Source organism: Rattus norvegicus, chromosome 10 (assembly GCF_036323735.1).
Source record: "Rattus norvegicus strain BN/NHsdMcwi chromosome 10, GRCr8, whole genome shotgun sequence".
Classification (NCBI taxonomy): Eukaryota; Metazoa; Chordata; class Mammalia; order Rodentia; family Muridae; genus Rattus; species Rattus norvegicus.
This window is the reverse complement of record NC_086028.1, coordinates 95,576,238-95,602,409: the sequence shown is the minus strand read 5'-3', so window position 1 is coordinate 95,602,409 and position 26,172 is coordinate 95,576,238. Positions and strand designations below refer to the sequence as shown.

At 43.8% G+C, this 26,172-nt stretch overlaps 1 protein-coding gene across 5 annotated transcripts in view; it reads left to right on the top strand.

Moving 5' to 3' along the window:
* Abca9 (ATP binding cassette subfamily A member 9) overlaps nt 1-25,331 on the top strand; it is a 61,628-nt gene extending 36,297 nt beyond the window's left edge. For 4 of the 5 annotated variants that reach the window (XM_039087440.2, XM_039087441.2, XM_039087442.2 and 1 more), the window contains 16 exons: nt 728-901; nt 3,577-3,690; nt 4,866-4,985; nt 6,900-6,968; nt 7,842-7,933; nt 9,457-9,577; nt 10,524-10,641; nt 11,642-11,733; nt 13,834-13,994; nt 16,511-16,586; nt 16,661-16,755; nt 17,273-17,392; nt 17,587-17,727; nt 18,471-18,550; nt 22,456-22,511; nt 22,961-25,331. In XM_039087440.2, the coding sequence (XP_038943368.1) occupies nt 728-901; nt 3,577-3,690; nt 4,866-4,985; nt 6,900-6,968; nt 7,842-7,933; nt 9,457-9,577; nt 10,524-10,641; nt 11,642-11,733; nt 13,834-13,994; nt 16,511-16,586; nt 16,661-16,755; nt 17,273-17,392; nt 17,587-17,727; nt 18,471-18,550; nt 22,456-22,511; nt 22,961-23,059 (1,728 nt within the window). In that variant the 3' untranslated portion in view covers nt 23,060-25,331. Of the gene's footprint in view, nt 1-727; nt 902-3,576; nt 3,691-4,865; nt 4,986-6,899; nt 6,969-7,841; nt 7,934-9,456; nt 9,578-10,523; nt 10,642-11,641; nt 11,734-13,833; nt 13,995-16,510; nt 16,587-16,660; nt 16,756-17,272; nt 17,393-17,586; nt 17,733-18,470; nt 18,551-22,455; nt 22,514-22,960 lie in introns of those variants that run through there. The other variant, XR_005490514.2, reaches the window with a different exon arrangement.
* Nucleotides 25,332-26,172: the final 841 nt, after the last annotated feature.

Below are 26,172 nucleotides of genomic sequence, written 5' to 3'. Positions count from 1 at the left end.
CCTTTCCCCTGCTTAATAAGGCCAAATAGATGCCTGTAAAAACTGCCATGAGAACTCATTTATAAAGTATATGAATGGGGCTTACAGTCACAGGACTCTCCTTGTTTGTTAACTGTTTCTTCCCACCGAGAATGAACACTGTTTAAGTAGTGCTTTTGTCTTTAAAATCTGCCCATTCTATTGCTTTCCATCCTGGTGAATAAGGGGTCAGCCTCTGTTCCCATGCTCTATAGGACTCCACATTTTAAGCAGAAGAATGTTTGCCTGCATGCGTTCATCTGTCATGGGTCTATAGTGTCCATGAAGGTCAGGAGAGGGTGTCCGACTCCCTGGAACTAGAGATACCATCCCTGTTCACAGCACGGGCCTGACAGCTGTCAATCAAGACATCATGCCCAACAGCTTATCTGTTGCAAATAAAAAATTAAATATAAAAATGTTTACTAAGGACCTATCATTAAGTCCTTGATGAAAACCCTTAGGGAGAGCTGAGTCAACCTCTCTGTCTCATTTTGTGATGTTATCCGTCCCTCTCGTGTAGGATTGGGGCAAGTGGTGATGTCGTTGCCAAACAAGAGTAATAATTATTAGAGGACTAGAGTGAACGTAGTTGCTGTAACTGTGGATGTGGTTGGTTTCCCAGGTCTCAGCTCTTTAGGATTTTATGATGATTTTTCTGTTTTGTTTTTTTGTTTGTTTGTTTGTTTTTTATTATTGTTATTATCAGAAAAAAGTTCTTTCCCAGCTGTGGACTTCAGGCCTTTACCCATCTGCTTACTGGTGTGGGCAGGCTCTGGTGGATATTCCCATATACTTCCTGATTCTCCTCCTCATGCAAATAATGGACAGTGTTTTCAGTTCGGAGGAGATCATGTCTGTGATTGAGAGCCTGTTGATTCAAGTAAGTGGCAAAGACTTAGAAATGCTTACATTTTGGGATGAAGTTTTATTAGACCAGGTTTTCCACGAACTCGGTCATATTAGGTCACAGAGTCCCTTTGGCAGGTTCTATCTGGGTCCCATTGATAAAAAGAACTAAAAGAAATCTCTCAGGAAGGAACTTGAGGATGGTTTGTTGGGGTTCAAAAAAGAAAGAAAGCCCCACGCAAGCTGGAAATATTAGCAGCTGCCTGCGAGAAGGGAGCTGGAACACTGGGGTGGGAGGCGGGGGATGAGCAAGGGAGGGAGGGGGAGAGAGACAGAGACAGAGAAAGAGACAGACAGAGACAGAGAGACACAGGGAGGGAGAAAGAGAGGCAGAGAGACAGAGAGAGACGGAGAGAGACGGAGAGAGACGGAGAGAGACGGAGAGAGACGGAGAGAGACGGAGAGAGAGAGAGAGAGAGAGAGAGAGAGAGAGAGAGGGAGAGAGAGAGAGAGAGAGAGAGAGAGAGAGAAACTTTCACTGAGTACACATAAAAGATTGACCTTGAAGGCAAAGTGAGCCCCAAACAGAGAGTGAGGTAGGTGGAGTCCTTTCCCTTTTTAGTTCTCACTGACAGAATCCAAAAACTGTCCTTTTTCCCATGGTGGTGGGCATCTGGGCACACGATCAGCTTGAAAGCTGCTCTCTCTGCCTTTAGATGCACCGAGTAGGACTACTGCACATTAATATGATTCTCCCTAGCCTTGCAGTCAGCTGATAGCTTCTCTCGGGGCCTGAGGCCTCAGGATGTGGCAGACAGCAAGAGACAATAGCTGTTTTCACTGTCAGCTTGCTTTAAAGTTGTGTTAGCTTTGGACCAAGGATGGCTCAGTGAGAGCATCTTAGAGTGACAGTTCACACTTTAAGGTTGCTGCTGCTGGGTCCTTCTGAAGTCCCTGGTGTGAACCTTTCCTTTAGTTTCAAGCATCCCGAGGACCGTTACTGCCCACTGAGAGGCAATGTTTTGTTTGTTTGTTTGTTTGTTTTTGTTGTTTTTTAAAATCTTATTATTAAATTAGTTCTTTGAGGGTTTCATACCTGTTCTGACTGTATTTACACCCTGTCCCTCAACTCTTCCCCCGGTTTGCCCGCTCAGCCTTTGATAATCCCAAATAAAAAAAGACCAAGAACCAAAAAACACATCCATGATTGAGCAATTAAAGCAAGCCTTGTTTTTTTTTTAATTTTTTTATTATTAATTTATTATTTTATTTATTTACATCCCAAACGTTGTCCCCCTCCTGGTATCCCCCTCAAAGAGTTCTTCCCCCCATCCCCTGTCCCCTTCAGTTCCTTCAACCCTTCCCCTAACTCTTCCACAGGGTCTCTGACCTCAGTGTCATGCTTGGCTGTAAGTATCTGACTCTGTCTCAGTCTGCTGCTGGTAGAGCCTCTCTGAGGACAGCCATGTTCCTGTCTGCAAGCACAGCATAGCATCTGTAATAGTGTCAGGGTTTGGTGCCTGCCCATGGAATGGAGCCCAAGCTGGGCAGACCACTGGTTGGCTTCTGTTTGGAAGAGAAGCCTGCTGCGGTGTATTGGTTTCATATTTTACTTTCTTAAAAAAAATCTTACAAAATCATCCCATGCTGCCTGAATATTTTTTACAAGTGTGGTCCTCCACTAGCGATTACCAGGGTCTACGCTGTTAGTGAACACGGTCTCTCAGCATTAGCTAATAATTGCCAATAACTCCATAACTTTGGCTGGGCTTGTATGCTTAACTCCTCTCTCCATGCTGGGATTTGGCCTGGCTCCTGCCTTCGCAGACCTTGTGCATGCTAACAAAACATCTGTGAGGTCATATGGGGTATCCAGATGTTGTGTCCAGATGCTTCATCTCTTACCTCAGGCTCTTACACTCATCCCGTGTCCTCTTCTGAGGATGTCTGAGCCTTGGGGAGTTGTGGTCCGTTTGGGACTCACCATCCCACAGCCTCTCATTCTCGGAACCTCGGCCAGTTGTGTCTCACTGTGTTAGTCTCCAGCTAGTACAAACAGAAGCTCTCAGTTCCAATCAGCTTTTTATCGAGCACTGCAAGGCCAATACTTGAAAAATATGTTACAAGACATTTGGAAATAGCTCCTTTTTAGCACTTTATCTAGGCCTTCTTTTAAAAATTGAGACTCTTTTATATACCAGGATATTAGTAAACAACAGATGGGTCATTCTTTTGAGAAGAAACAGACATGTTGGCTTTCATGTCTCAAGTGGTACCTGGAAAGGAGATAGCATCAGGGAGTCTTTTCATTCCCACTTTTGCTGCCTAGTTTCCCCTACCACCACCACCACCACCTCCACCTCCACCACAACCACCACCACCACCACCATCACATCCACAACCACCATCACCACCATCACCACCACCACCACCACCACCACAACCACTATCACCTCCATCACCACCATCACCACCATTACCACCACCACCACCACTACCACCACAACCACCATCACCACCATCACCACCATCACCACCACCATCACCATCACCACCACCACCACTATCACCTCCATCACCACCATCACCACCACCACCATCATCATAACAAAGAACTTAACATTGCCATACCATTATTTTTAAGAGTTGAGAGTGAGTATATTAGAATAGTAGTATTCACCCATTTAACCTGAATGGTTTTGTTTTCAGATACCGTGCAGTATTGGATATGCGTCATCGCTCATATTCTTGACATATGTGATTTCATTCGTTTTTCGTAATGGCAGAAAAAATAGTGGCATCTGGTCATTTTTCTTCCTAATTGTAAGTATGCACAAAATAAAAGAGGACAGCAAGCTGGGAAGGATTTGAGTAGGATCTAAGGGGAACTGGAGGAAAGAGTTAGTGGTGATTGGAGAAGACCAGTATACATGTATGGTGGCTTTCAAAGAGTAAAAACCCATTTAAATATTTCGAAAAGAATAATAATGAACAATAATCAGCAACGATCGATTCCAGAATGCAGTGGAGACAAATATCAGTAACTATCGAAATAAAGGAGGAAGTCACATAGTTTCTGGAACACACCCAGTACATAGGAAGCAAAGATACATGAAGAGCGATCTGAGAAACCAATGGCAAATGTCACATTACATGTCAAAATTATAAATTACTCATTTAGTCTTAGCATTGGATGCTGCTACATTTAGTCTTAGCAACTACAATAGCTGACGAACGCACACCCCAATCCTTTAGAGGAACAAAATGTCATTTTTTAAAAAAATATTTTTGACAACTGTTGATTTTCAAATGCACAGATGAGATTCTAATTTGGGAGAAGCTGGAGAGATGGCTGAGTGGTTAAGAGCACTGGTTGCTCTTCCAGAGGATGTGGGTTCAATCCCAGCAGGTACCTGGTGGCACATGGCTGCCTGTCAGTAACTTCAGTCCCAGAGAATCTAACATCCTTTTCTGGCCTCCACAGGCACCAGGCATGCTAGATACATGCTGGCAAAAATAAAATCCTGTACACATAAAGTAATAATAGAATAAAAATCCCATAAAAGTTCTTAATCTTCGACACTGAAAGCGTTGATATGGAAAATATTAAGGTAGGCCAGAATGAATGGGACCAGATAAATAAAAAAAACAACAGAATTTTGAAGACAAAATTATAGACTCTTACACATTCAGTCAAGGGAATGACCAGTTTTGCAAATTAACAGCCAGTATCCTTAGACTTAAAGACGTATTCTAGGTTTCTCGAGGTGAAAAATCTGGTGTCTAGAATTGAACGGTCAAGGACACCATCATCAGAAACTGGTTTTCACCCACATCGTGTGTGAAAAGTGTGGCCTGCCTGTAAACGCACAGCGGAGATCGAGACACAAAAGAAAAGCAATGATGGCAGCATCCTATTGACTGAGATAGACATCTATAGGTTTCCTATATTGCACATCACGCTGCCTTGGTGACACCGGGCTGTGCTCTCATTGCAGGTCACCATCTTCTTCATAGTTGCTACCGACATAAATGAGTATGGCTTTCTACAGCTGCTCTTCTGTACCCTTTTAATACCTCCCTTCACACTGATTGGCTCTCTATTAATTTTTTCTGAGGTAAGTAATTTCACTCTTCCACTATTATCAAATGTATAGCCTTCAAAGGAAACCTTGAATATCACAAAACCAGGCAGAGTCAGCCCCTGGATGTGCAAAGTCTGAAATTGTGATTTTTTTTCTTCAGAAAATGATCTCTCTGCAGCATGCAGAGGGCACATCCATGTTCTTTTTGAGTTGAGAGCCCTGCTCTAATTCATGAAGGTCAAAGGAAACTCCAGGGTAGTAGCATTTTATAGCCTTCATTCCAGGGAACTCTACAAAGAGGTGACTGAGACACCACTCTTCTGTTAAGGTTAGGGAGTATTAGGTTTAAGGCTTCTGAGAGATACGTGAGAAGGAGAAAAGCACTCAGCAGCCAGTTGGATGTATAGATCTGGATTTTAGCCTATGGGAGACTGAGAACAAAGAAAACCGCCCGAGATTCGTCAGTTATGAGTGTTGGTAAAACAATACAACCGAGCAGTGTAACGTACACAGGAAATATAAGATGAGATTAAAAAAAAAAAGAGAGAGAAAGCCAGAAACTTGACTTTGTACCCTAAAATTCAGAGGCTTGGAGAGAGGAAGGGTTGGTTAACCAGAGAGAAATGGTTGGCTTCTGAGGGTCAGATCCCCTCCCAGAAGCTCTGCCTCCATAATCCTGTCAGATTCCAAGGGCGAAATAAAAATGTCTCTAAGATCAGCTGAACTGTCAAATGCTTCTGGGTAGTCCAGAAGGACAGCTGGGAAGAGACCAATCCGTCTAAGGACATGAAGGTCACTGGTGATATTAACAGTGTCCATTGTGAGGAAAGCCTAGCACTTAGTAAAATGGGAGCACTTAGAGAACGGGAGGCGAGCAAGCCCAGGTGGGCAAGCATGTCATATCGTTTTATGTCAAGAAGAGCAGGAGAATCAGGAAGGTGGGAGATATCTTCAATCCATTGTTTCCCCCAAGAAGTGTCGTCCTGCACTGATGTGAGATACAAAGTTCTTCATAGAGAGAAAGGCATTGTCCGGGGAGTAAACTCCGAGAAGCTGAATGTAAAATGTAAGCATGCGTTGTACGAGTGGAGCGGTTGCTGTCCGTAAAACAGGGCCGTCCACCCCCTTGAGAATATGACATGGTGTGTGGCGACAGGGAGTGGGCCATCTCTCTTCTGGAAAATGAGATGCCTCTATTTTGAATGCTTTTTCTGTGTGTATGTGTGTGTGGGGAGGGGTCATTAACTGTGTGTGATATGCTCAAGGCAGAATTAGCATTTTGAGAGCAGAAGGAGATGTATGAAAAATTATTTCTTGGAGTGAACCACTAGGATTTCCAGAGCTGTGGGAACAAAACACTTTTCAAGTAGAATAAGAAAAGTTGAGGGGATAAAAAAACTATCCAAAAGGTCCCTTGATAAATACAGTTAAAGAAGTAAAATTGGCCCATACCAGATGCCCCTTTGCAGAGAGATCTAATGGGATGCGGTATGTAAGTATATACAAGTGAAGCTCTGTATGAAGAATTTTGTCTGGTTTGGAAACTGCTCATGGTTATTTCCAAAAGTGGATGTCAGCTGATGAGAACAATGTGAGTCCAGGGTCCCTAGAGAAGGAGAATAGAGAGAAAGAGTGCGAGTGAGAACAGAACGTCAGGGGAGCACAGCTCAGGGAGACGGGTTGCTTTAGAAAGACTTGTCCCAGTCTTCAGTGGCTCCTGCCAGCATGGCCCTCAATCCTGCCCACTCTCAGTGTTGCACAGAATGGGTACCTACACCTTGGCCCATGGACAAGTTGAAGTTCATGGAAACACTGGGGGACAAGGGAAACACACCCACAGTCAGAAGCAGACATTACCTGATATCCAGGCTATGTGGGGACTCATCGAAAGGAGGACAAATCACGAACAGAGGAACGTTGACCTGAACACACCTTCTCATTTTGCAGGTCTCTTACGACTCCGTGGATTACTTAGGATCATCAGAATCTCAACTTGTATTTCTGGCATTGCTGATAGTAAGACGGCACTTCCTGTTTTAATGTTTGTGCGTTTGGAGACACATTGACACAATCAGCGGTCCTTTGAGTTTCAACAAATTAAGAAATATATGGACATTTTGGGAATAAGAAGTAACACACGCACGCATGCGCATACACACACACACACACACACACACACACACAGAGAGAGAGAGAGAGAGAGAGAGAGAGAGAGAGAGAGAGAGAGAATTTTAAATCCAAACCACTATAGTGGCAGTGATCATCCAATGACAAGCATGAAACCCAAACTCTAAACATTATTAGTAGTGTTGGTATCAACTCATTACCATTATATTGGTATCTTTTTGAATATCTATCTATCTATCTATCTATCTATCTATCTATCTATCTATCTATCTATCTATCTATCTATCATCCATCCATCCATCATCCATCCATCCATCTATCATCTATTCATCTATCTTCTGTCTGTCTGTCTATCTATCTATCTATCTATCTATCTATCTATCTATCTATCTATCTATGTATCTATCTTAGGTTTGTCTGTTATGGCCTGCATGTGGAAGTCAGAGAACAACTTGTGAGAGTCATTTTTCCCCTTCATCATGTGGGGTCTGGGGATTGAACTCGGGTCATCAGGCTTGGCAGCAAGCACCTTTACCCACTGAGCCTTCTCACCGGCCCACTATCACTATGCTTATATTATTCCTGCTTTGAATCTCAGAAGAGCTAACTTTGACAGCTTCATAAATGTCAAATGTCTTCAGCCTTGTGAGAACGCTATCAGATGCCATTTTATAGATGATCAGTGTCGTTAAACTGTGACTCCAGTATGAAAACAATTGTTTTATGATGAAGCTAATTTTGTTTTTCTTTCTTTGTCCCTAGCCTTACCTTCATTTTCTCCTTTTCTTTTTCATCCTGCGATGTCTGGAAAGATACATCAGGAAGAAGACGCTGAGAGTGGACCCTGTGTTCAGGTTGACAGCATTCAAATGGAATTTATGTTTCATTTAACCTTTATTCTTTAGACATTTTAATATGCCTGAATTAATTGGGAAGGGGAGGTCAGGGTTGTTTTTAAGGGCTTGTGTTGTAGGCAAATTTAATAATTCATGGTCTTACCGTCTAGTGGGAAAAGCAACTATAACGTACAGGAGATGCCAAATTAGGAGAGAAGGAAATTCTCCTCACACATCTAAGTTATATACAAGAGCTAGTGTCTTTGAAAGGATAGATAACTACAGACAAGCAGTTGGAAACACGTTGACAGTCCAAGAAGGAAATACATGTGAGCAATAAGACAAAGACTGAGATGCTCTTTCCCACAGACTTGTGAAGACAGCGAGGGCAAACTTAAAGGCTTATATTGGAGAAGAGCAGAAACTAAAAGTGAAGCTGGATATTGGAGGATGATCAATAGGGATGTGTGAGGAATCTATTGAATATGACTTAATGAGAAACCAGTACATGAGCATGTTTTACACACTGTCTTGGCTAATTTTTCTATTGCTTTGAAGAGATGTTACTACTGAGGCAGCTCTTACAAAAAAAAAAGAAAGCACTTAACTGGGGTTTTCTTAATGTTTTAGAGGGTTAGTCCATGGTTATCATAATGGGAAACAGACAGGCATGGCACTAGAGCTGTAGCTCAGAGATTTACATCCTGACGCACCGTCAACAGGCAGAGAGATAGAAGTGGAGACTGGGCCTGGCATGGGCTTCAGAAATCTCAGAGCCCATCCCTTGTGACATACCTATTCCAACATGGCTACACCTACCTCTTAATCCTTCCAAAGCAGTTCCACTATCTGGTGACCAAACCTTCAAACACCAGAGACTACGGTGGCCATTCTTGTTCAAACCACCTCACACACCTTGCTTCCCCCTAAAAGGTAAAAACCAAATTCAAATCTAAGTGTGATGAAAAGAAGAATGGCAAGATGACACCATGCTTTAGGGACACCAAGCAATCATAGTAATTAAGGTGACCCATGGGAGAGAAGAAACAATCGGCTGACTCAGTTACGGTTGATGAAAGGTCTTGTTTTACAGCAGTGGGAAGGACTGGCTGACAGATTCCTAAGAGGTAACATGCCAAGTGACTGAGTACACATTGGGATTCTGATCAGACACCCTGGAGCGGCTGAGATATGTTCCTAAATTATGTGCTTTGGTTCCTCATTCTTATGAAACTTTTGTGATTATAAAATATACCCCAAATGAATGTGCAGACTTCTTTCCTCAAAGAAAGCTGCCTTGACTTCCACCGACAGAGGGTGTGGGCTGCTTTGCTAGTTGAAGAGGGAAAACGTCATCGCCTCATTAGGAGAGCTATATCCACGTAAGAAGCAAAAGGGAACAGCAGCACCATTTGACTGGTTGACGAGAGCAATGAGGGTATTAGATAGGCACACAAGAGAGTAGAAGAATGGAGTTGTGCTCCATTTCTGGTCCACATATTTCAATAACCGATAAGTTGACCATGCCGCTGTGACTTTAGGATTTCTCCGAGAAGCTGCCGTGCTTTTCCAAACCCAGAAGATCCTGGAGAAGAGGATGAAGATGTTCAGATGGAAAGAGTGAGAACGTCGGGCGCCATGACAACCCCACAGATGGACGAGGTAGCGCGCATGAAGATAAACGATTCTGCCAGAAAATGGAGAAACTTCCCGAGCTTGATTCTCTTAAAAGCCTGCTGTGGGGGGTTCTTTTGCCTTTATAGTGCGTTACTTGATGTCAGTAGGTAGGCAGTGCCCACGAGCTATGAAAGCAAAAGGACACACACACACACACACACACATACACACACACACACACAGTCAATCAATCAACCAGTCAGCCAATCAACGTGTTGATTTATTTTCACAGCCATATTTTTCATAAGTATAGTTAAGCATGAAAAAACAACATTTTAATGAGTCTCTTTTAAAGATCTGTCTTGCATTTTTATGTGTGCATGTGTGTGCCTATGCCTGAATGTCTGTATTGCATTGTTTTATATAGATGCCCACAAATACTAGAAACAAGATGGGCACATCAAATTCCCCTAGAACTGGAGTGACAGGCAGTTCTGAGCCACTTCACGTGGGTGCAGAAAACCAAGGCCAGCTCCTCTGCAAGAGCAGCAGGTGCCCTTAACCACTGAGCCATCTTTCCAGCCCCAGCATTTATGAGTTTTATAATCCGAGTTAAACTAGCTGCAAACAATTCAGAAGAGAGTTCCTCTGTGCTGTGCATATGCTGTGTGCATGTGCTTGTGTGTGTGTCTGTCTGTATATATGAGCGTGTGTGTGTGTGTGTGTGTGTGTGTGTGTGTTAACAGATTATTGATATATGTGAATGTCCTCATCCCAGCTCTCTGCAGACAGGCAAGCACAAACCACACGCAACACTGTCAATCACATGTCCATGGAGGGACTTGGGATGATTTACTTGAAAACAGCCGTTTGTAGCAGGAGTGGGTGGACTGGTGGTTCTGTACAAGGGAACACCCCGGGGGAAGGGGCATCAGCAGTCTCTCAGTGTGAGTAAGACAAATGCCACACTGGTTTTCATCTGTCTTCACAGAAACCAGTCATCATCGCGAGCTGTCTGCGGAAGGAATATACAGTCAAAACGAAAAGGTGCTTTTCCAAAACGAAGAAAAAGATTGCCACAAGGAACATCTCCTTCTGTGTCAAAAAAGGTTGGCAACCACCATTCAGCAGAGTTGCTGTGGGCTCTGAAGGCTGGATCTTTCTAAGAGGCAGGCATGTCTGGGACAGGGATCTGGTGGTGAGCGCTGAGGCAGCTGGCTCACCATGGAGTTCAGGCTGTGCCTTCCAGCTGACAAGCCTTGGTTTTAATAGAACAGTTTTTCTTTGCAAAGGAAGAGAGAGTTACGGGCTGTGTCTTAAATCCTGCTGAAAGAGGTAAAAAGGATAGCATGGATTTTATTTTAAGCAGTAAATATTTCAAATATTTATTTACTTTGTGATGTTGGGGATAAAACACAGGGCCTTATGCATGCTAGACAAATATTCTACCATTGGGTGACATCCTAAGTCTTGGCAGAGGGTGAAAGTAAAATTCTGATCATAAATGGGACTTGATTGGGTTGCAGCAGGGCATCTTTCATTCTTAACAAATAGTTCATGATGGCTACATGTCACAGTTCATGCCTGCAATGCCAGAACTTGGCAGACTAAGCAAATGTTGTAACAAGTTCAAGGCCAGCCTGGGCTCCATCGATGAGTTCCAGTGCATCCCAGACTACACAAAAAGAACCTATCTCGAGTTAAAATGATAGTGTTTGGTAGGGAAGTTTCTGTTTAAATGAAACACGTGGTCTTCGAAATTCCAGCTCAGTCTCTTAATAAACTTACCTTAGGCAAGTTATCTGCATTCTTTAAGACGCAGATTTCTCCTCAATAAGGTGAAGCTAGTAATAACATCATCTCTCTCTCTCTCTCTGTGTGTGTGTGTGTGTGTGTGTGTGTGTGTGTGTGTGTGTGTGTGTGTGTTTGAGAGAAGGGGCAAGGGAAGGGAGGGAGGGAGGAAAGAGAAGAGAGAAAGAGAGAGATTGATTTCGAAACAATGTACAAAGTATATTTTGAGTACTCTCCACAGGGAGTGTCTGCAAATTGCATTTAGTTTTATTTTTTTTAAGTTATTTGTGTCTTCTTGAGTATGATTGTTTCTTTCAGGTGAAGTCCTAGGGCTCTTAGGACACAATGGAGCTGGCAAAAGTACAACCATTAGTATGATAACGGGAGACACAGTACCAACCGCAGGTCAGGTCAGTAATACACGTAAGACACGTTCCGTAATGTTCAATAGATCCAACACTTTACAGTGATTCCTCATGACAATCTAAACGTACATTGTTAGTCCTGAATTAATTCTATTGCTAGGAACTGAAGATGACATTAAATTCCTTTCTACTTAATACAAAGGATAATTTTTGAGAAGGGTTGATATTATCACAATAGTGCCCTTGAGTGAGTAAAAAGTAGAGATATTAATGGAATATTATATACATGGTACACACTCACACCATGATACACACACACACACACAAACAAACACACACACACACACACACACACACACACACATTCATGCATAAAGGGATTAGCCCATTGATATGTCTCCTAAGAACTTGGTAGACTGAGTTGTCTCATCCAGCATTACCTTAAAGACTACTGTTAAAATCCAAACCAGTCTTGCTAATGTAGTTGGTCATGAAGCTCCATGGTTAATAACTATTTTCTGCTGTAATTAAATACTACATGCCTCGTGTGAGGTGAGAAACCATGGGTGTCTTTGCAAAGACGACAGCCAGACAAAATTTCTCGTAATAACTAAGACACACCCTTGTCTAATGGTGGGACAATGTCTTCAGGGACAGGAACGATGGCGGCCGCTTCAGGGGCCAGCTACTGGAGATGTGTTGAAGTTTTCAGTGTATCACACTTCTGCTGTGCAGGAGACCCAGAATTTCCTGAGATGACAAACAACTGTCCAGAGTCTGGGATAAAGATCATAAAATGTATATAAATCGCACTCTTGTAGACACCTTGTAGATAAAATGATGGCCAGAAACCAAAGAATTACGAGTTCAGAGGACAATGCTGTTGGTGTATGATCTGAGGTTAGGATTGGAGGGAAAGGTGATGAGGGATTGCTGTAGATGCTACTGATTGCTAAAGAGACGCCATAAATTGCCTTTTGTTTCCATTCTTACCTGATGCAGCTACTGGAACAGTCCTTTAAAAATGGAGACAAAAGCCTCCAGATTAAAAACACTGACCATAGGCCATCCAAATTCTACCATGGCTCCAGAGGCTTAGCCTAAATCAGGGCTGTGCCAACTGCCTTTCTCTGTCTCTCTGCCTCTGGAATCAGCTCTTGGTCTTCTCTCTTCAGGTTATGTGTGCCCCCATGGATAGAGGCGTCTCCAGTGCTTGCCATTTAACTGCACCTGTGGCTTTTACCCACAAGATGCCAGTAGCACCCTTTCCACCACAGATATGGCCACAATTTTGGCAAGCAAACAATGTTTCCTCCAGATAGTGTGAGATGTACCCTGAGGGGGAGGAATGCCCCTTCTCTGAAAACCACTGCCCTACTGGGAAACAGAACACTTAACAAGTGTCCTTTGTTCTGAGCGTCTGGATCAACAAGAGAACTCATGCGATAAGACACCAGCGAAGCCCCCTTCAGTTGCACTGTAATGGTGGATTTAGTCCTAACGTTTAAACTGCAATGGCATGACATAATAATGTGGAACGTTTGCACTTTCTAAATTACTGAGAGATTCAACCATTCCTCCAGAGCTAAATGATTATTTAGCTCTTTAAGCACTTAATGCTTTTCGTGGTAGCACTGCATGCACATCATTCCTGCCCCTACCTCTCCCTCTCCAACTTCTCCCATGTTCCCCTCCACCTCCCAAACTCATAGTCTCTTCTTTTCTCATCACTCATACATGTATATACATGCATGTATACATACATCATACATACACACATATGAAGTGTACATAGTATAGTATACATGTAAGCTACTGAGTCTGTTTAGCATTGTTCATAGACCATGTAGGGTTACACAACCCATGCAGTAGGTCATCCCTGGAGGAAACTGATTTTGCTTCTGTCAACAGCCATTGGCAAGCTGTATCTCTTCATAGGTAGCCGACACCATGGGGATTTTCCCCTATTTGGCTTGGCATGCCAACTGGTATTGTCATTATGGCGTGGTCTTGTTCCAACAATTGTATTTTACTAATGCTCTTACTCTCCGTGTGCGTGAAGAGACCGTCATCAAGTATCTCTTACATGTGCATGCACACGCGGATTTGACTAGAATCTGAGATTTCTTTCTTTTGTGTGTACAGGTGTTTTTGAAAGGGAGTAGTGGCAGTGCTGCCCTCGGGTTCTTGGGGTACTGCCCTCAGGAGAATGTGCTGTGGCCCAACCTGACCGTGAAGGAACATCTGGAGGTGTATGCCGCTGTGAAGGGGCTGAGGAAGAAGGAGGCTATAGTCACCATCACACGGTATGTGGAGAAGCTGCACTCCTTTCCTGCCTAGGAGGGTGGTATCTTACTAATGTGCTCACACAGAGTTGAAGAAGAGAGCTTCTAAGAACTGATCCCTTGCTTGTGGCACACTTGGTCATCTAAAACCTAGCTCGCTGTCGTTTTCTCTTACTTTAAGCCCAGAGAGAAAGGTTTGCTGATCTTTCTCTCTCTCTTTCTTTCTTTTTTTTTCTTTCTTTCTTTCCTTCTTTCTTTGTCCCTTCCTTCCGCCTTTCCTTCTTCCTCTGTTTTCTTTGTTTCTTTATTTATTTTTAGAAGAAAATATTTATTGGGGTTATTTGCCAGGAAGACCAGTCCATCATGGTGGGGAAACATGGAGAAGACTACTGGAAATAAGGGTGTACTGACCAAACAGTATAGCATTAAATAATAAAAAAGGTAGCACCATCCCATGCTAATGCTGGCTACTCTCTGGCCCCAGGGGTCTCACTGCCTCCATGGCTAGCCCCATGCAGAGACCACCAATCGCGGCTCTCTTGCTGTGGACTCTGCTCGCATTCCCAGCCAGACCGGGCAGACTCTCTGGCGAGAGCTTCCAAAATGTCTCCACCCAACTAGCTATGTTCCCATGGCCGGTCACTGCCCCACCAGCCCCAAGCATCCAACTTCTGTGGCTGGCTGGGGGTGCATTGCCACCGTACCTTTCTCTGGAACTCAGTCGAGTGGCAGCTTGAAGGAAAACACCACACAAACTTAGTTTAGAATCACCAGGTAGCTCAGTCGCTGGGCGCTGGGTGCGACTACTAACTGTTGTGGTAAATATTAATAAATGAATGTCTACCAACCTACGCTAGTTCCAGCACTGGTTGATGACATGATGTTTCATCTCAGTCAGCAAAGCATCTCACCTGCTAAGCTGCACCCGCCCTCTTGCAACTCTATCATCTAGTTCCCAAGGCAGGCCGCCTCTGCTCCAGTTCCATACAGAGTCCGCCTACCTTGCAGCTCTCTTACCACAGACTCTGCTCACAGTCCCAGCATCTGCCCCCTAATGGTTATAGTCACCACTTCCAGTAACCTGTGAAAACCAAAACTCATTAAGCTTGTAATTTAGCAATTGGACTTCAGATCAGTAAATTACAGCTCCACAAAATGTCTGCATAATAAACTCACAATCAATTGATAATGATATAAACTGCCCACCTAGATAAGACAAATTGTCCTATAAAAATCCATCCCTTATGAAATATTCATAACTACCGGTGGCCGTTTAAGGCCACACTGATCTGGGTCATCCTTCTCTGCCTCCTTCTTGGTTCTTTTCTCTTTCTCCTCTCTCCTGCCTTACTCTGTTCCTACCTTACTTTTTCACTGGCCAACCACAGGCCTTCCCTTATCTTGTTGCTTGAAGACAACTATCTACAACTAACCTCCGTAATAGTAAGCCATACTAAATTAAATCCTCATGTGGCAGATTCCGATGGATCTAGTTCGTTACGTCCTCTACCCCAAGCTCTCTCTCCATCCAAAAAGTCCCCAAGTCCCTTTTCTCCTCCTCTCTTCCCTCCTCCAAGCGCTTACCTACCTCACCCAGTAATTGCTCCCCTGAAATCTTTATTAATTAGGGGAAGGTCCTTGCCAAAAAACAAAAAAAGCTATAAAATATCAGTATTAGCAAGTTTTGTGTTATTGAAATGAAATTTGGTAGTCCAGATAGATTTGAAGAAAAGCCATTTATTTATTTTACCTATTTTTGTTTGTTTGTTTGTTTGTTTGTTTGTTTTTGAGACGGGGTTTCTTTGTGTAGCTGTGGCTGTCCTGAAATTCACACTGCAAAACAGGCTGGCCTCTGACTCACAGAGACCTTCCTGTCTCAATTGACCAGTGCTGTATTGAAGGCTTGTGCTACAACCACTGCCCCGCTATTTAATTCAATTTTGAAGATGAAAGTTTAAGATCTCAACCCTTGGTCTAACCTCCAGTGAAGGCCAAAGAGCAATGATACCAGTGCAGGGTGGTGTGTGAGTGGGAGAGATCATATGGCCAGACAGAAAACCAGAGAGCAGTAAAGACTGTATAATCCCACACATAACCCGGTGGCTCTAGAGTGGTGGTTCTCATCCTTCCTAAGGCTGCGACCTTTAATACAAGTTCCTCATGTTGTGCTCACCTCCCAAACATTAAATTGTTTTGTCGCTACTTCATACAGTAATATTGCTGCCGTTATGAACAGCAATGTAAATATATGGTACGGAGGGAGAGTATGTGATAGGCGACCTCCACAGAGGCCGCAACCCACAGGTTGAGAACAACTGCTCTCAGGCCTTTTCCCTGGACACTGTTTCCTGACATCCAAACCTGGGAATAAGTGCGTGAGTCCTTGCTAAACAATAGCAGGAACCTAAGGGTTGTCAAAATGGTGACCTCTCTGATGGCTTTAAAAGCTCTCGCTACTGTAATATTGTACAGATGCGCTTGCTACATCCCCCCCCCCTGTTCATGACTAATAAAGATAAACTCATTGTGTTTCTCAGGTTGGTGAATGCCCTCAAACTGCAGGACCAGTTGAAAGCTCTTGTCAAGACCCTGTCAGAGGGAGTGAAGAGAAAGGTACGTCCAGGACTCTGTATCCCGTTCTGCATCCCACAAGCGGATGACCGACAGGTTGCCCCATCTCCTTGCAGCTTTGTTTTGTGCTGAGCATCCTGGGGAACCCTTCTGTGGTGCTGCTGGATGAGCCGTCAACTGGGATGGACCCCGAGGGGCAGCAGCAAATGTGGTGAGATTTCAGGAGCCATACTTGTGGGATTTACGGATCTTGTAAAAACTGTCATTCATCGTAGTTTACTTCAAAACATAAGAACAGCCATTCATTACCAGGAAATGCATCGACAGTAGAAGAAGCATACAATTTTGTATTCTGACCAACACTTAGAATACTAAACAAAAGACATACACCTGCCATCTATCACCCATTGTAAGACTTTTGTTCTCATAGACAGGCTGGACCTATGCTTCCCTACACATATGTAGCAGATGTGCAGTTTAGTCTTCATGTGGGTCCCGAACAACTGAAGCAGGGCTATCCCAAAAGCTGCTGCCTGTCCTTCTAGCTGGGCTGCCATGTTTGGCCTCAGTAAGAGAGAAAGCACCTAGCCCAGGAGTCTTAAAGTGCCAGGGTAGGGGACAGCCAGGAGGGCTCCTAACTGCTCAGAGGAGAGTGAGGAGAAGGGAGGGGGAAGGTTTGTGGGAGGGGGATTCTCTTTAGTTAACTGTTCTCCTCAACCTAACTTTAGGCAGGCGATCCGGGCCACTTTTACAAACACAGAGAGGGGCGCCCTCCTGACCACCCACTACATGGCAGAGGCTGAGGCTGTGTGTGACCGAGTGGCCATCATGGTGTCTGGGAGGCTGAGGTGAGTACCTATCCAGCCTGCCCTTGACCCCAGGTTACTTTGTGTGATAGAAGGACACTGTCCACTGTGAGAAGCTGGGAAATCAGTGCCACTCTCTACCTGGCCCTGCCTGTAGCACCCGCATTGCTGACTTGCCCTGGCCATGATAACCGTCTTGCCTTGCTTGACTTCAGCCTCCTCCTGTCTGTCTCCAGGTGTATTGGTTCTATCCAACATCTAAAGAGCAAATTCGGCAAAGATTACCTGCTGGAGATGAAGTTGAAGACCCCGGCTCTGGTGGAGTCGCTCAACACGGAGATCCTGAGGCTCTTCCCCCAGGCTGCTCGGCAGGAAAGGTAATGTGAGTGTATTCTTTTAATCTTTATTTTGGTGGGGGTTTGTTTGTTTGTTTCTTTGTTTGTTTTTTTTAGAATAATGAGAGATGAGAGATCTATCCTCTCATTGTTTTTAACTTCAGCAACTGTGGGTATCGTCATTACTATGAGAGAAACCTGTCCCAAGGGCTGCCACAGGAAATAAAAAGGACCATACATTTCCTCACTGGAGGCTGGCTCTGGTGAGGAAATTAGCATTTGTGGGACACTGAAGTGTGTCCGAGACTACTGTATTTTTATGTTTGTATTATCTCAGTGGCCCTTGCCGTGAGGGCGAACCATCCATATTAAAGGAGGTGCCCTGACAGAGCTCAGTGCTGGTTCTAGACAGCCCTCAGAGTTCCATGAATGGCCACTCTCAGCAGTTGTATTAGTCCTGGTGCTTGGGGCTTGGGTAGATTAGGTAATAACACATAACTCACAGTTTCTGTTCGTACATTCTCGTTTTCCTAAGATGGATGAACAGTCTTGTTCCCTCCCTTCTTAAGGCACCATGCTACTGGGTTCCTCTCTTGTGTCCCCTCTTCCTCCTCATAGACAGGGACTTATTGTTGGCCAGAAGAGCACTTGGACTACAGTCATCTCCAAGTCATAAGATGTACATTTATGCAAATAGCTGACAGGATTATTATTTATATTCAGAAATACACTCATCAAGGTTGCAACCTTGAAACCCAGTATTCAACCTTCTCTCCTCTTCACAGGTACTCTTCTCTGATGGTCTATAAGTTGCCTGTTGAGGATGTACGACCTTTGTCCGAGGCTTTCTTCAAATTGGAGAGACGTAAGTGCATGTTTAGAAATAATACTCCCCAAACCATAAAAATCTAAACCAGCTTTTTAAAAAAATCATAGAATGTTCATGATACGTAATTAATAGTTTGCTAAGACATCTAATCCAGTGGTTCTCAACAAGCTGGTTTGCCGTGTCCATCTCAGACTGACTTCACAAGTTTCCAAAATCATTAAAAGTGTTTTTTTTCACACAAGTCTAGGCAAATTCTGAATTGTGAGTCTTAGTAAAATAATAAAGAAAGTTACACATTCCAACAAATAATGGCACAGAGAATATATTCCTACTTAAAGGGTAGTAGTGAAAAGATAGCAAGCAGAGCTCTCACAAAAGCAAGGCCAAGACACAGAGTTAATTAGTTCTTCCAGCTCCATGTCAGACATCCAGAGTGCATATTGGCAGAAGGTGACTGCCTGCAGACCTATGAGCCTACCGTCTGAGGCACACTTGACGTCCTTCTTGGACCTGTTCTACTCAACCTCTGCAGCCTTCCTTAGTAGACGTTTTTCATCTCCAACATCCTAAAGTCTTTACCACCATGTGTGCTCCACACTTCAAAGCTTCCTGCATGGTCTTCCCAGGACTCTGACCCTACTACGCAAAGCCTGGACTCCCGAGCTTTCCTCAGGAACCTTGCACAAGCCCCGACTGCTCGGTTACTTCTGCATTAGGAATACATAATTAATAGTTTGCTAAGATATCTAATCAGTCGTTCTCAACAAGCTGGTTTGGTGTGTCCAGTGTTGCAAACCGTGCACCAAGTAAATGATCGCTATCAGCTTGAGAACAAGCTAGACGCCCTTAAAACGAAACTGTAGCAGCATCTGATCGTCGGGGTAGCTGAAACCAGAAAGTTCTATGCGAGGTTCTTCACCAGCAGGGTGTTGCTCTTCCTGCCCCTTCACTTGCTTTGAAAGTGAGCTTGCACTTTTATACCTTGGAGTATTTTATGGGAGAAGTCTGGCCCTCAAGACGGCTTTCTTATTTTCCCACTATTTTTCCTTCAATGGCACTAATGACTCTAACATTTGTAGTTACTATTTCTGTACCTACTTTGTCTATGGTAACTTTAAATGTACCCATGATGCAGACTTTTACAAAGATGTTTATTCTGCTTGTTCCTGTCTCTCATTGTAAAAGTGGCTAAAAGCAGCAAACCGTTATGCTGTCTTCCGAATGCTGCTTTGTCTCAAAAATTTCTCCACCCAACTAATCAGTCTGCTACTTTAGATTTAGCCTTACACAAACGTCCAGGACACAATCTGTGCAAGACACATTTTCCAGAAGTCGCATAGTACTCTCCAGGTTAATTGCTTATTCCATCTTGTCCCAGCAAACTGCTTAGTCTCATCTGAGACCTCCTGGGTACAGTGTTTACCAGTTGCATGTCTACTAGCATCTGGGTCTCCTACCAGAAGGTCCCATGAGCTCTGGTTTTGGCAGTCTAGGACTTTTCTAGCCCTCTTGCCAAACTTTCCCACATTTCTCCCATAAACCAGTTCCAAAGATCTGAGGACCTGTGGTCATGTTTAAATCACAAAGTAACCCCACTTCTGGTACCTTTTTCTGTATTGTCTCTGTGTTGTGATCAAATAGATACCAGAAGGAACTTACTGGTATATGAGTTTCACCCATTTCATGGTTTCAGGCTATTGCAGTCCATCACAGCAGGAAAAGCATGAAGAGACAACTCTGTGGCAGTTCAGAGCTTGTAACTAGGGTTCCTCACATCATTGTGTCAGACAGAAGCAAAGCAAACAGGCAAGAACTAAGAGAAAGTACATCTCCGAAGGCTCCTACTTCCACTAGTCAGGTCTCGTCTCTTCTCCTCTTTCTTCTTCTTCTTCTTCTCCTCCTCCTCCTCCTCCTCCTCCTCCTCCTCCTCCTTCTTCTTCTTCTTCTTCTCCTTCTCCTCCTCCTCCTCCTCCTCCTCCTCCTCCTCCTCCTCCTCCTCCTCCTCCTTCTTCTTCTTCTTCTTCTTCTTCTTCTTCTACTTCTTCTTCTTCTGCATCTCCTCCTCCCCCTTCCCTTCCTCTTCCCCTTCCCCTTCCTCCTCCTCCTCTTCCTCTCTCTCTCTCTCGTTCTCTTGCTCTTTCTCAAATTTACTTATGTGTTTATATCCCAAATGCTGCCCTCTGTCTCTTAAAGGCTCCATAGCTTTCAAGTTAGTGTCTCAAACTGCGAACAATGTGGATAGCTTGTGAAGAACTTTTCAGGTCCACACTGCAGTACCCTCCATGGCTCTTCTGCTGCTCTGCTATCAACCTTGTCAGCTGCCCTCTGTTGAGAACTCACTCTTCCCACTTGTGTCTTTGTGACACATGGTTAGGGTCCCCCATGTAAGTTTTTCTTTTTTTCATCTTACTGTACACTCTCAGCTGCTGGTCTGTCGTCCTCCTGGATGTCTTGTTATGGCCTGGTTGCTAGGTTGGCGTATTCTGATGAGAAGCAGTCCAAGGAGCTCTCATAAACAGGATGAGTTTGTATTAATAGATAAGCGTCAATGAGATTGATGCTCCAGGAAGGCTGTGTCCCTGGAATAATATAGCCTCCCTTTAAAAGCCTTCTGATGCTTACACTTTCATCAATATCCTTTTCTAACACATATTCCTTCTCTTGTACTTAATTTGCTAACACTAAGGTTTTCATTTAGGGGTATTTTTAAACATTTGTTAAATAGCATTTTCCTAACTCATGACGGGAAGATGATACAAAGGGACAAATACAGACATGTAATTCACATTTCCTCAAGGGTCATTAGACAACATTAATGCTCTCAGCATACACTATTGATGGAACGAGGCTCAAAACCTTTCAAGAACAATGCATGCTCCATGAACATCCATATAGATTTTTTTTGTTTCAGAAGATCAAATGTCAGTAATGCAAACTCCAGCACAACCTTAGGGGCTTTCCTCTCTAGGGTGGCATTTGCCTATAGCCAGGAAGGTTGCAAGATTTTATTGAATCTGTCTTCTTACTATGTTCCCTCCTTGTCCCATAAGCTGATAGTAGGAGTCCCATTGAGGTAGAGTGGAAAGGGAAGAGAGAAGGGGAACATGGTACCAGGATCGGTTGATGATGGGCACTGTGGTCATCACATCTGTAATGACTGCACAGGAGCACAGGGCATCATCCTGAGACTGTGCTTTAGCGCAATGACTGCCATTGTCATTAGAGATAAAGAGACAGGAAGGCAGCCTGGAGCGAATGGTGTCGAATTTGTCACCTTTGAGAAATAGTGGCCCCCAGTCAAGAGATTCAGTGTCAGGGAAGGAATGGAAGAATAAAAGCCATCTCCCACTGAGGCCAGACAAGGCAGCCCAGCTTGAAGAACATACCCCACATACAGGCAAAGGCTTTGCGGATACTGAGACTTGAAGTACTAGGGTGGGGTGATACCCAGGAGGAGTAGGGGGGATGAAGGAAAGACTGTGGGAGGGGGTGACCAGGAGAGGGGCAGTGCACAGGATGTAAAGTGAATAAGTAAAAAAAATTAAATTAAAAAGGAATAAAAGCCATGACTCCCCTTTCCTCTTTTGTTCCCGCTGAAGACACATTGGGACATGGCCCAGCACTAGCCTCTGAGGCAGGAAGAAGAAGGGCAGATACAAGAGACACACGGGAGTTTTCCAGCACACGCAGAACCATGTTTAGCTTTATCTCATATTGGCGTCCTAGAATTTCTTATTCTTTCGCATCTTCTACTGCCTTTGCCAAATCTCTCAGGAAACATGTCTATCTTTTGGTGTGACTACATGGCATATTTACTTCCTAGTCGTTAACTCAAAAAATAGTTATTATCTTACATTTTTATTATCTGTGTATCCTTTTGTTCATAAATTCCTTGAATAAACAAAAATGTGAGGTCCTGACGGGAATTCACCCTTCCACAGTGAAAGAGAACTTTGACTTGGAAGAATACAGCCTCTCACAGTCCACTCTGGAGCAGGTGGGTAATTTTTAGTGATTTTACATAACCCTAAAATATTAAGTTAAAACAGGAAAGAGGGATCAACAGATAAAGCTCTCTCTGAGGAAATGTGAGGACCACAGTTTGAATCTCTAGAATCCATAGAAACCAAGTAGGCATGGCTGACTCCTGTAGCCTTAACGGCACGGAAGCAGCTGCCTAGTTGGACCGGCTGATTGCAGAGCCCTAGCTTCAGTGGAGTGCCCAGGCCTCTAGAATTAAGGTCGGAAGAGAAACTGAACAGGCGCCTGAGATCAACTCCAGGCTCCCACGGATCCCAGCATTCACTGTACCAATGCACAGGTGGACGGGAATCCACACCTGCATCCACGTGCAAAGAGAGATCCAATAAGCACAGGGAGTCCATCACCTGCAGCTATGGAGGCAGTGTGGTCTGCCTCTCACTCTTCTTTCATTCTCTTTTCCAGGTCTTCCTGGAGCTCTCCAAGGAGCAGGAGCTGGGTGATTTCGATGAGGAAGGCAGTTCCTCAGTGAAGTGGAAGCTCCTCCCACAGGAAGAGCTTTAAAGTTCTAAATACTCTGTATCTTCCAGCTCACGTCCCTCTTAAAGACAGTATTTAAAAGCATCAATGTGCCTTACTTACATCAAATGTAACACTAAATACTTTTGAAACACACACACACACACACACACACACACACACACACACACACACACACACGTATGTGATGGCCAATGTGATGTAGAACACACAGCCAGACTATGCTCAATCAAGTCACACTGAAAGCAGTGTGGAGTCTTAAACTGTTTTCAATGGTGCTGATGCTTCTGAGCGTGGCAAAGAGCTGGATTGATTTTCTTTACCTGAATTTCAAAACAGTAACTATTTTCTTTCCTCCATGTCTAGGTAAGGTATAATTTAAACAATATTGATTTTAGGGAGAAGGGAATCCATTGGTTTCTCAACCGCACAGTATTTGGGTTTTTTTTTTTTTTTTTTTTTTTTGTAAATCACCCTGACCTGTTCACTCATTGGTTCTTCTTTTCTCATAGTTTGCAGAGTGTGGGTTGTGGAGAAATGTTTTGTCCATTGTGACTGCAAAAGCAATTTCAAACCGGTGGACGTAAACACTTGCGACCATTAAATGCCTGTGTGAATATTTACATATGAATCAGAAACATTTCTGAAATTTGTTTGGTAAAAAAAAATGATGCAAGTGGTGGGGAGGGGTACCCTTAGGTGCAAGGACCAACTTTGTGTGTCTTTATTAACCAAGTCTGTGAATGCTACAACCTCTCTACTGCAACATCAGTACAGTCTCCCTGGACTCTTAGTGAGGAGATTTTTGTTGTTACTACTATTATTGCTACTAAATAAACAAACATTCACAGGCAGTTCCATGGAAAGATTTCCTTGATGCTAGGGCTGTAACTTCAGAGTGTATGTGAACATAAACTGTCCTCAATTTGGAAGAATTCTCTAGTAGATTTTTGAGCAAAGGTGCCAAGCCTCTCATTTTAAAAAGAGACATTACTGCTGGCTCTGCTGATGTACTTGGCTTTATACACTACAAATTAATCAATTCAAGCCAATGCGTTAAAATTGCTTTATTTGGGTACCCATCGTCAAGTGCGATACCCAGAGTTTGATCCTTGGGCGGGACCCAAATTTTGGAAGGAGAGAACCATCCCTCAAGTTGTTTTCTGACTTCCACATACTTGCATGCCGCGCCTGCAGCAGAGATAACCGAGCTCCGGGACAGACATGACGCCTGAGTGGGAGCCGGTTCGAGGGTTCGCACCACACGTGGTTAAGCCCCCTGCTTGCATGCGGCGGACTCCAAGAAGATGTGCACCTGGACTTGCCCCCTGCTGCAAACTTGTCTCTGGGCTGATGGGCATCTGGGTCATGGGAAAGATCGTTGTCAGCACTTATTTCTTTATTTTTTCTTTGTTTGATTCTGAATATGATCTTGACAAGACAGAGACTTCCTTTAATAATAGGACAGAAGGTCGTGATCTATTTTTGATCACTAATACCACAAGCTTTCCTGCTCCTCTTTACAGCAGACAGAGCCTCTGATGACAGGGACTCCAAGGTTGCAGATTATGTCTTCTCTTATAGATAAGGAAATATAAGATTTAGCAAAGAATTATACTTATAAGGATAGTGATGCTTCTTCTATTAGGTGTTGGTAGAACTGTTGAGAAATGATTCCTTGAGCTTTGGGTCGGCTATGAATATTTTACAGAGTATAGAAACAGGTGGTGGCAACCAGGTACTTACAGGGGACCATATGTGCATCGACCAACGGATGCTCCATTACCATATACTGGAGAATATGATTTAAATTTTGATAGGTGGGTTACTAAGGATGGATATAGGGTCAGGTATTTGTCACTGCCTTGGTCAGAAAGATTGGCAAGAGCCCGTCCTCCTTGGTGTGTGCTCTCAGAAGAAGAGAAATGAGAGGTAAGGTCACAGATCATCAGATACTTTAGACAGGGATCAGACATACAATATTATTGCCCCAAGCCTTGGATGTACATCTATAGGACTAACAAAGATGGGATCAAAGGGTTAGCGATAGAACTAGATACACAGACCTGATGGCGTAAGATATGCCAGACTTGCGGTCCCCTGAAACTTCCTCCTTGATGTGACAAACGGAAAACTAGACTAGGCTGGCTGACTGTGGCTCGTCTGAAAAAAAAACAAGCTATACCTTTTTGCAAAAAAATCAAATGTTCTTGGCCATGGTCCAAGATTGTTATACAATAAAAATTGTATATAAATGTCTGATGCTCTCTCAGTAAAGTTGCAACAGCTGACCACACTCTCTCTGTGTCTGTGTCTCTGTTCGCCATCCCGTCTCCGCTCCACGCGTGTCCTCAACAGGGGTCCCCCCGCGGATCCTTGGAACCTCCAAGATTGCCGACCGCGACACTTGCATTCAGAACAAACAAACAAAAGTTAATTAAAAATCTAATGGGCCTCACTGTGGTGTTTTCCCATACACTATTTTTGTTGACCCTTCTCTATTGCTCCCCCTTCTCCCCTCCTTTTCACCTGTATAACTCTCACCCACTAGCCCTCCTCTGTTTTTATGTAGCATGTAATCCAAAGCCTTCATTTATGTTCCTTCCTTAATAGTCCTCATTAGTCTTTCTCAGCTTGACACAGACTAGAGTTACTCAGGACAAGGGACCCTCAGTTGAGGAACTGTTGGCATGTCTGTGAGGCATTTCCTTTTCCTTTTATCTTTATCTTATGGTATTTCGATTGTATGTATATCTGCACATCAGACATATGCAATGCCCATGGAGACCGGAAGAGGGTATTAAATAAATACCCAGAGACTGGAATTCTATACAGAGGTGAGGCTCCATATGCGATGTATTGAACCCAATTCCTCTGGAAGAGCAGCCAGTGCTCTTAGGACTGAGTTATCTCTCCAGTCCCAAGTGTTTCTTGCTAGAAGGGTACCCAACCCACTCTCAGGCAAGTGAGTCTGGGATGTTTAAGGAAGGCAGATGAGCAAACCAGGGCAAGCAAGACAGTCAACATCATCTCTCCAGGAGCTCTGCTTGAGTCCCTGCCTTGAATTCCTGCCTGCTTTGGAGATCAACTGTAACCTGTAAGCTAAAATAAAAACCATTTCTCCTAAAGTGTTTTCC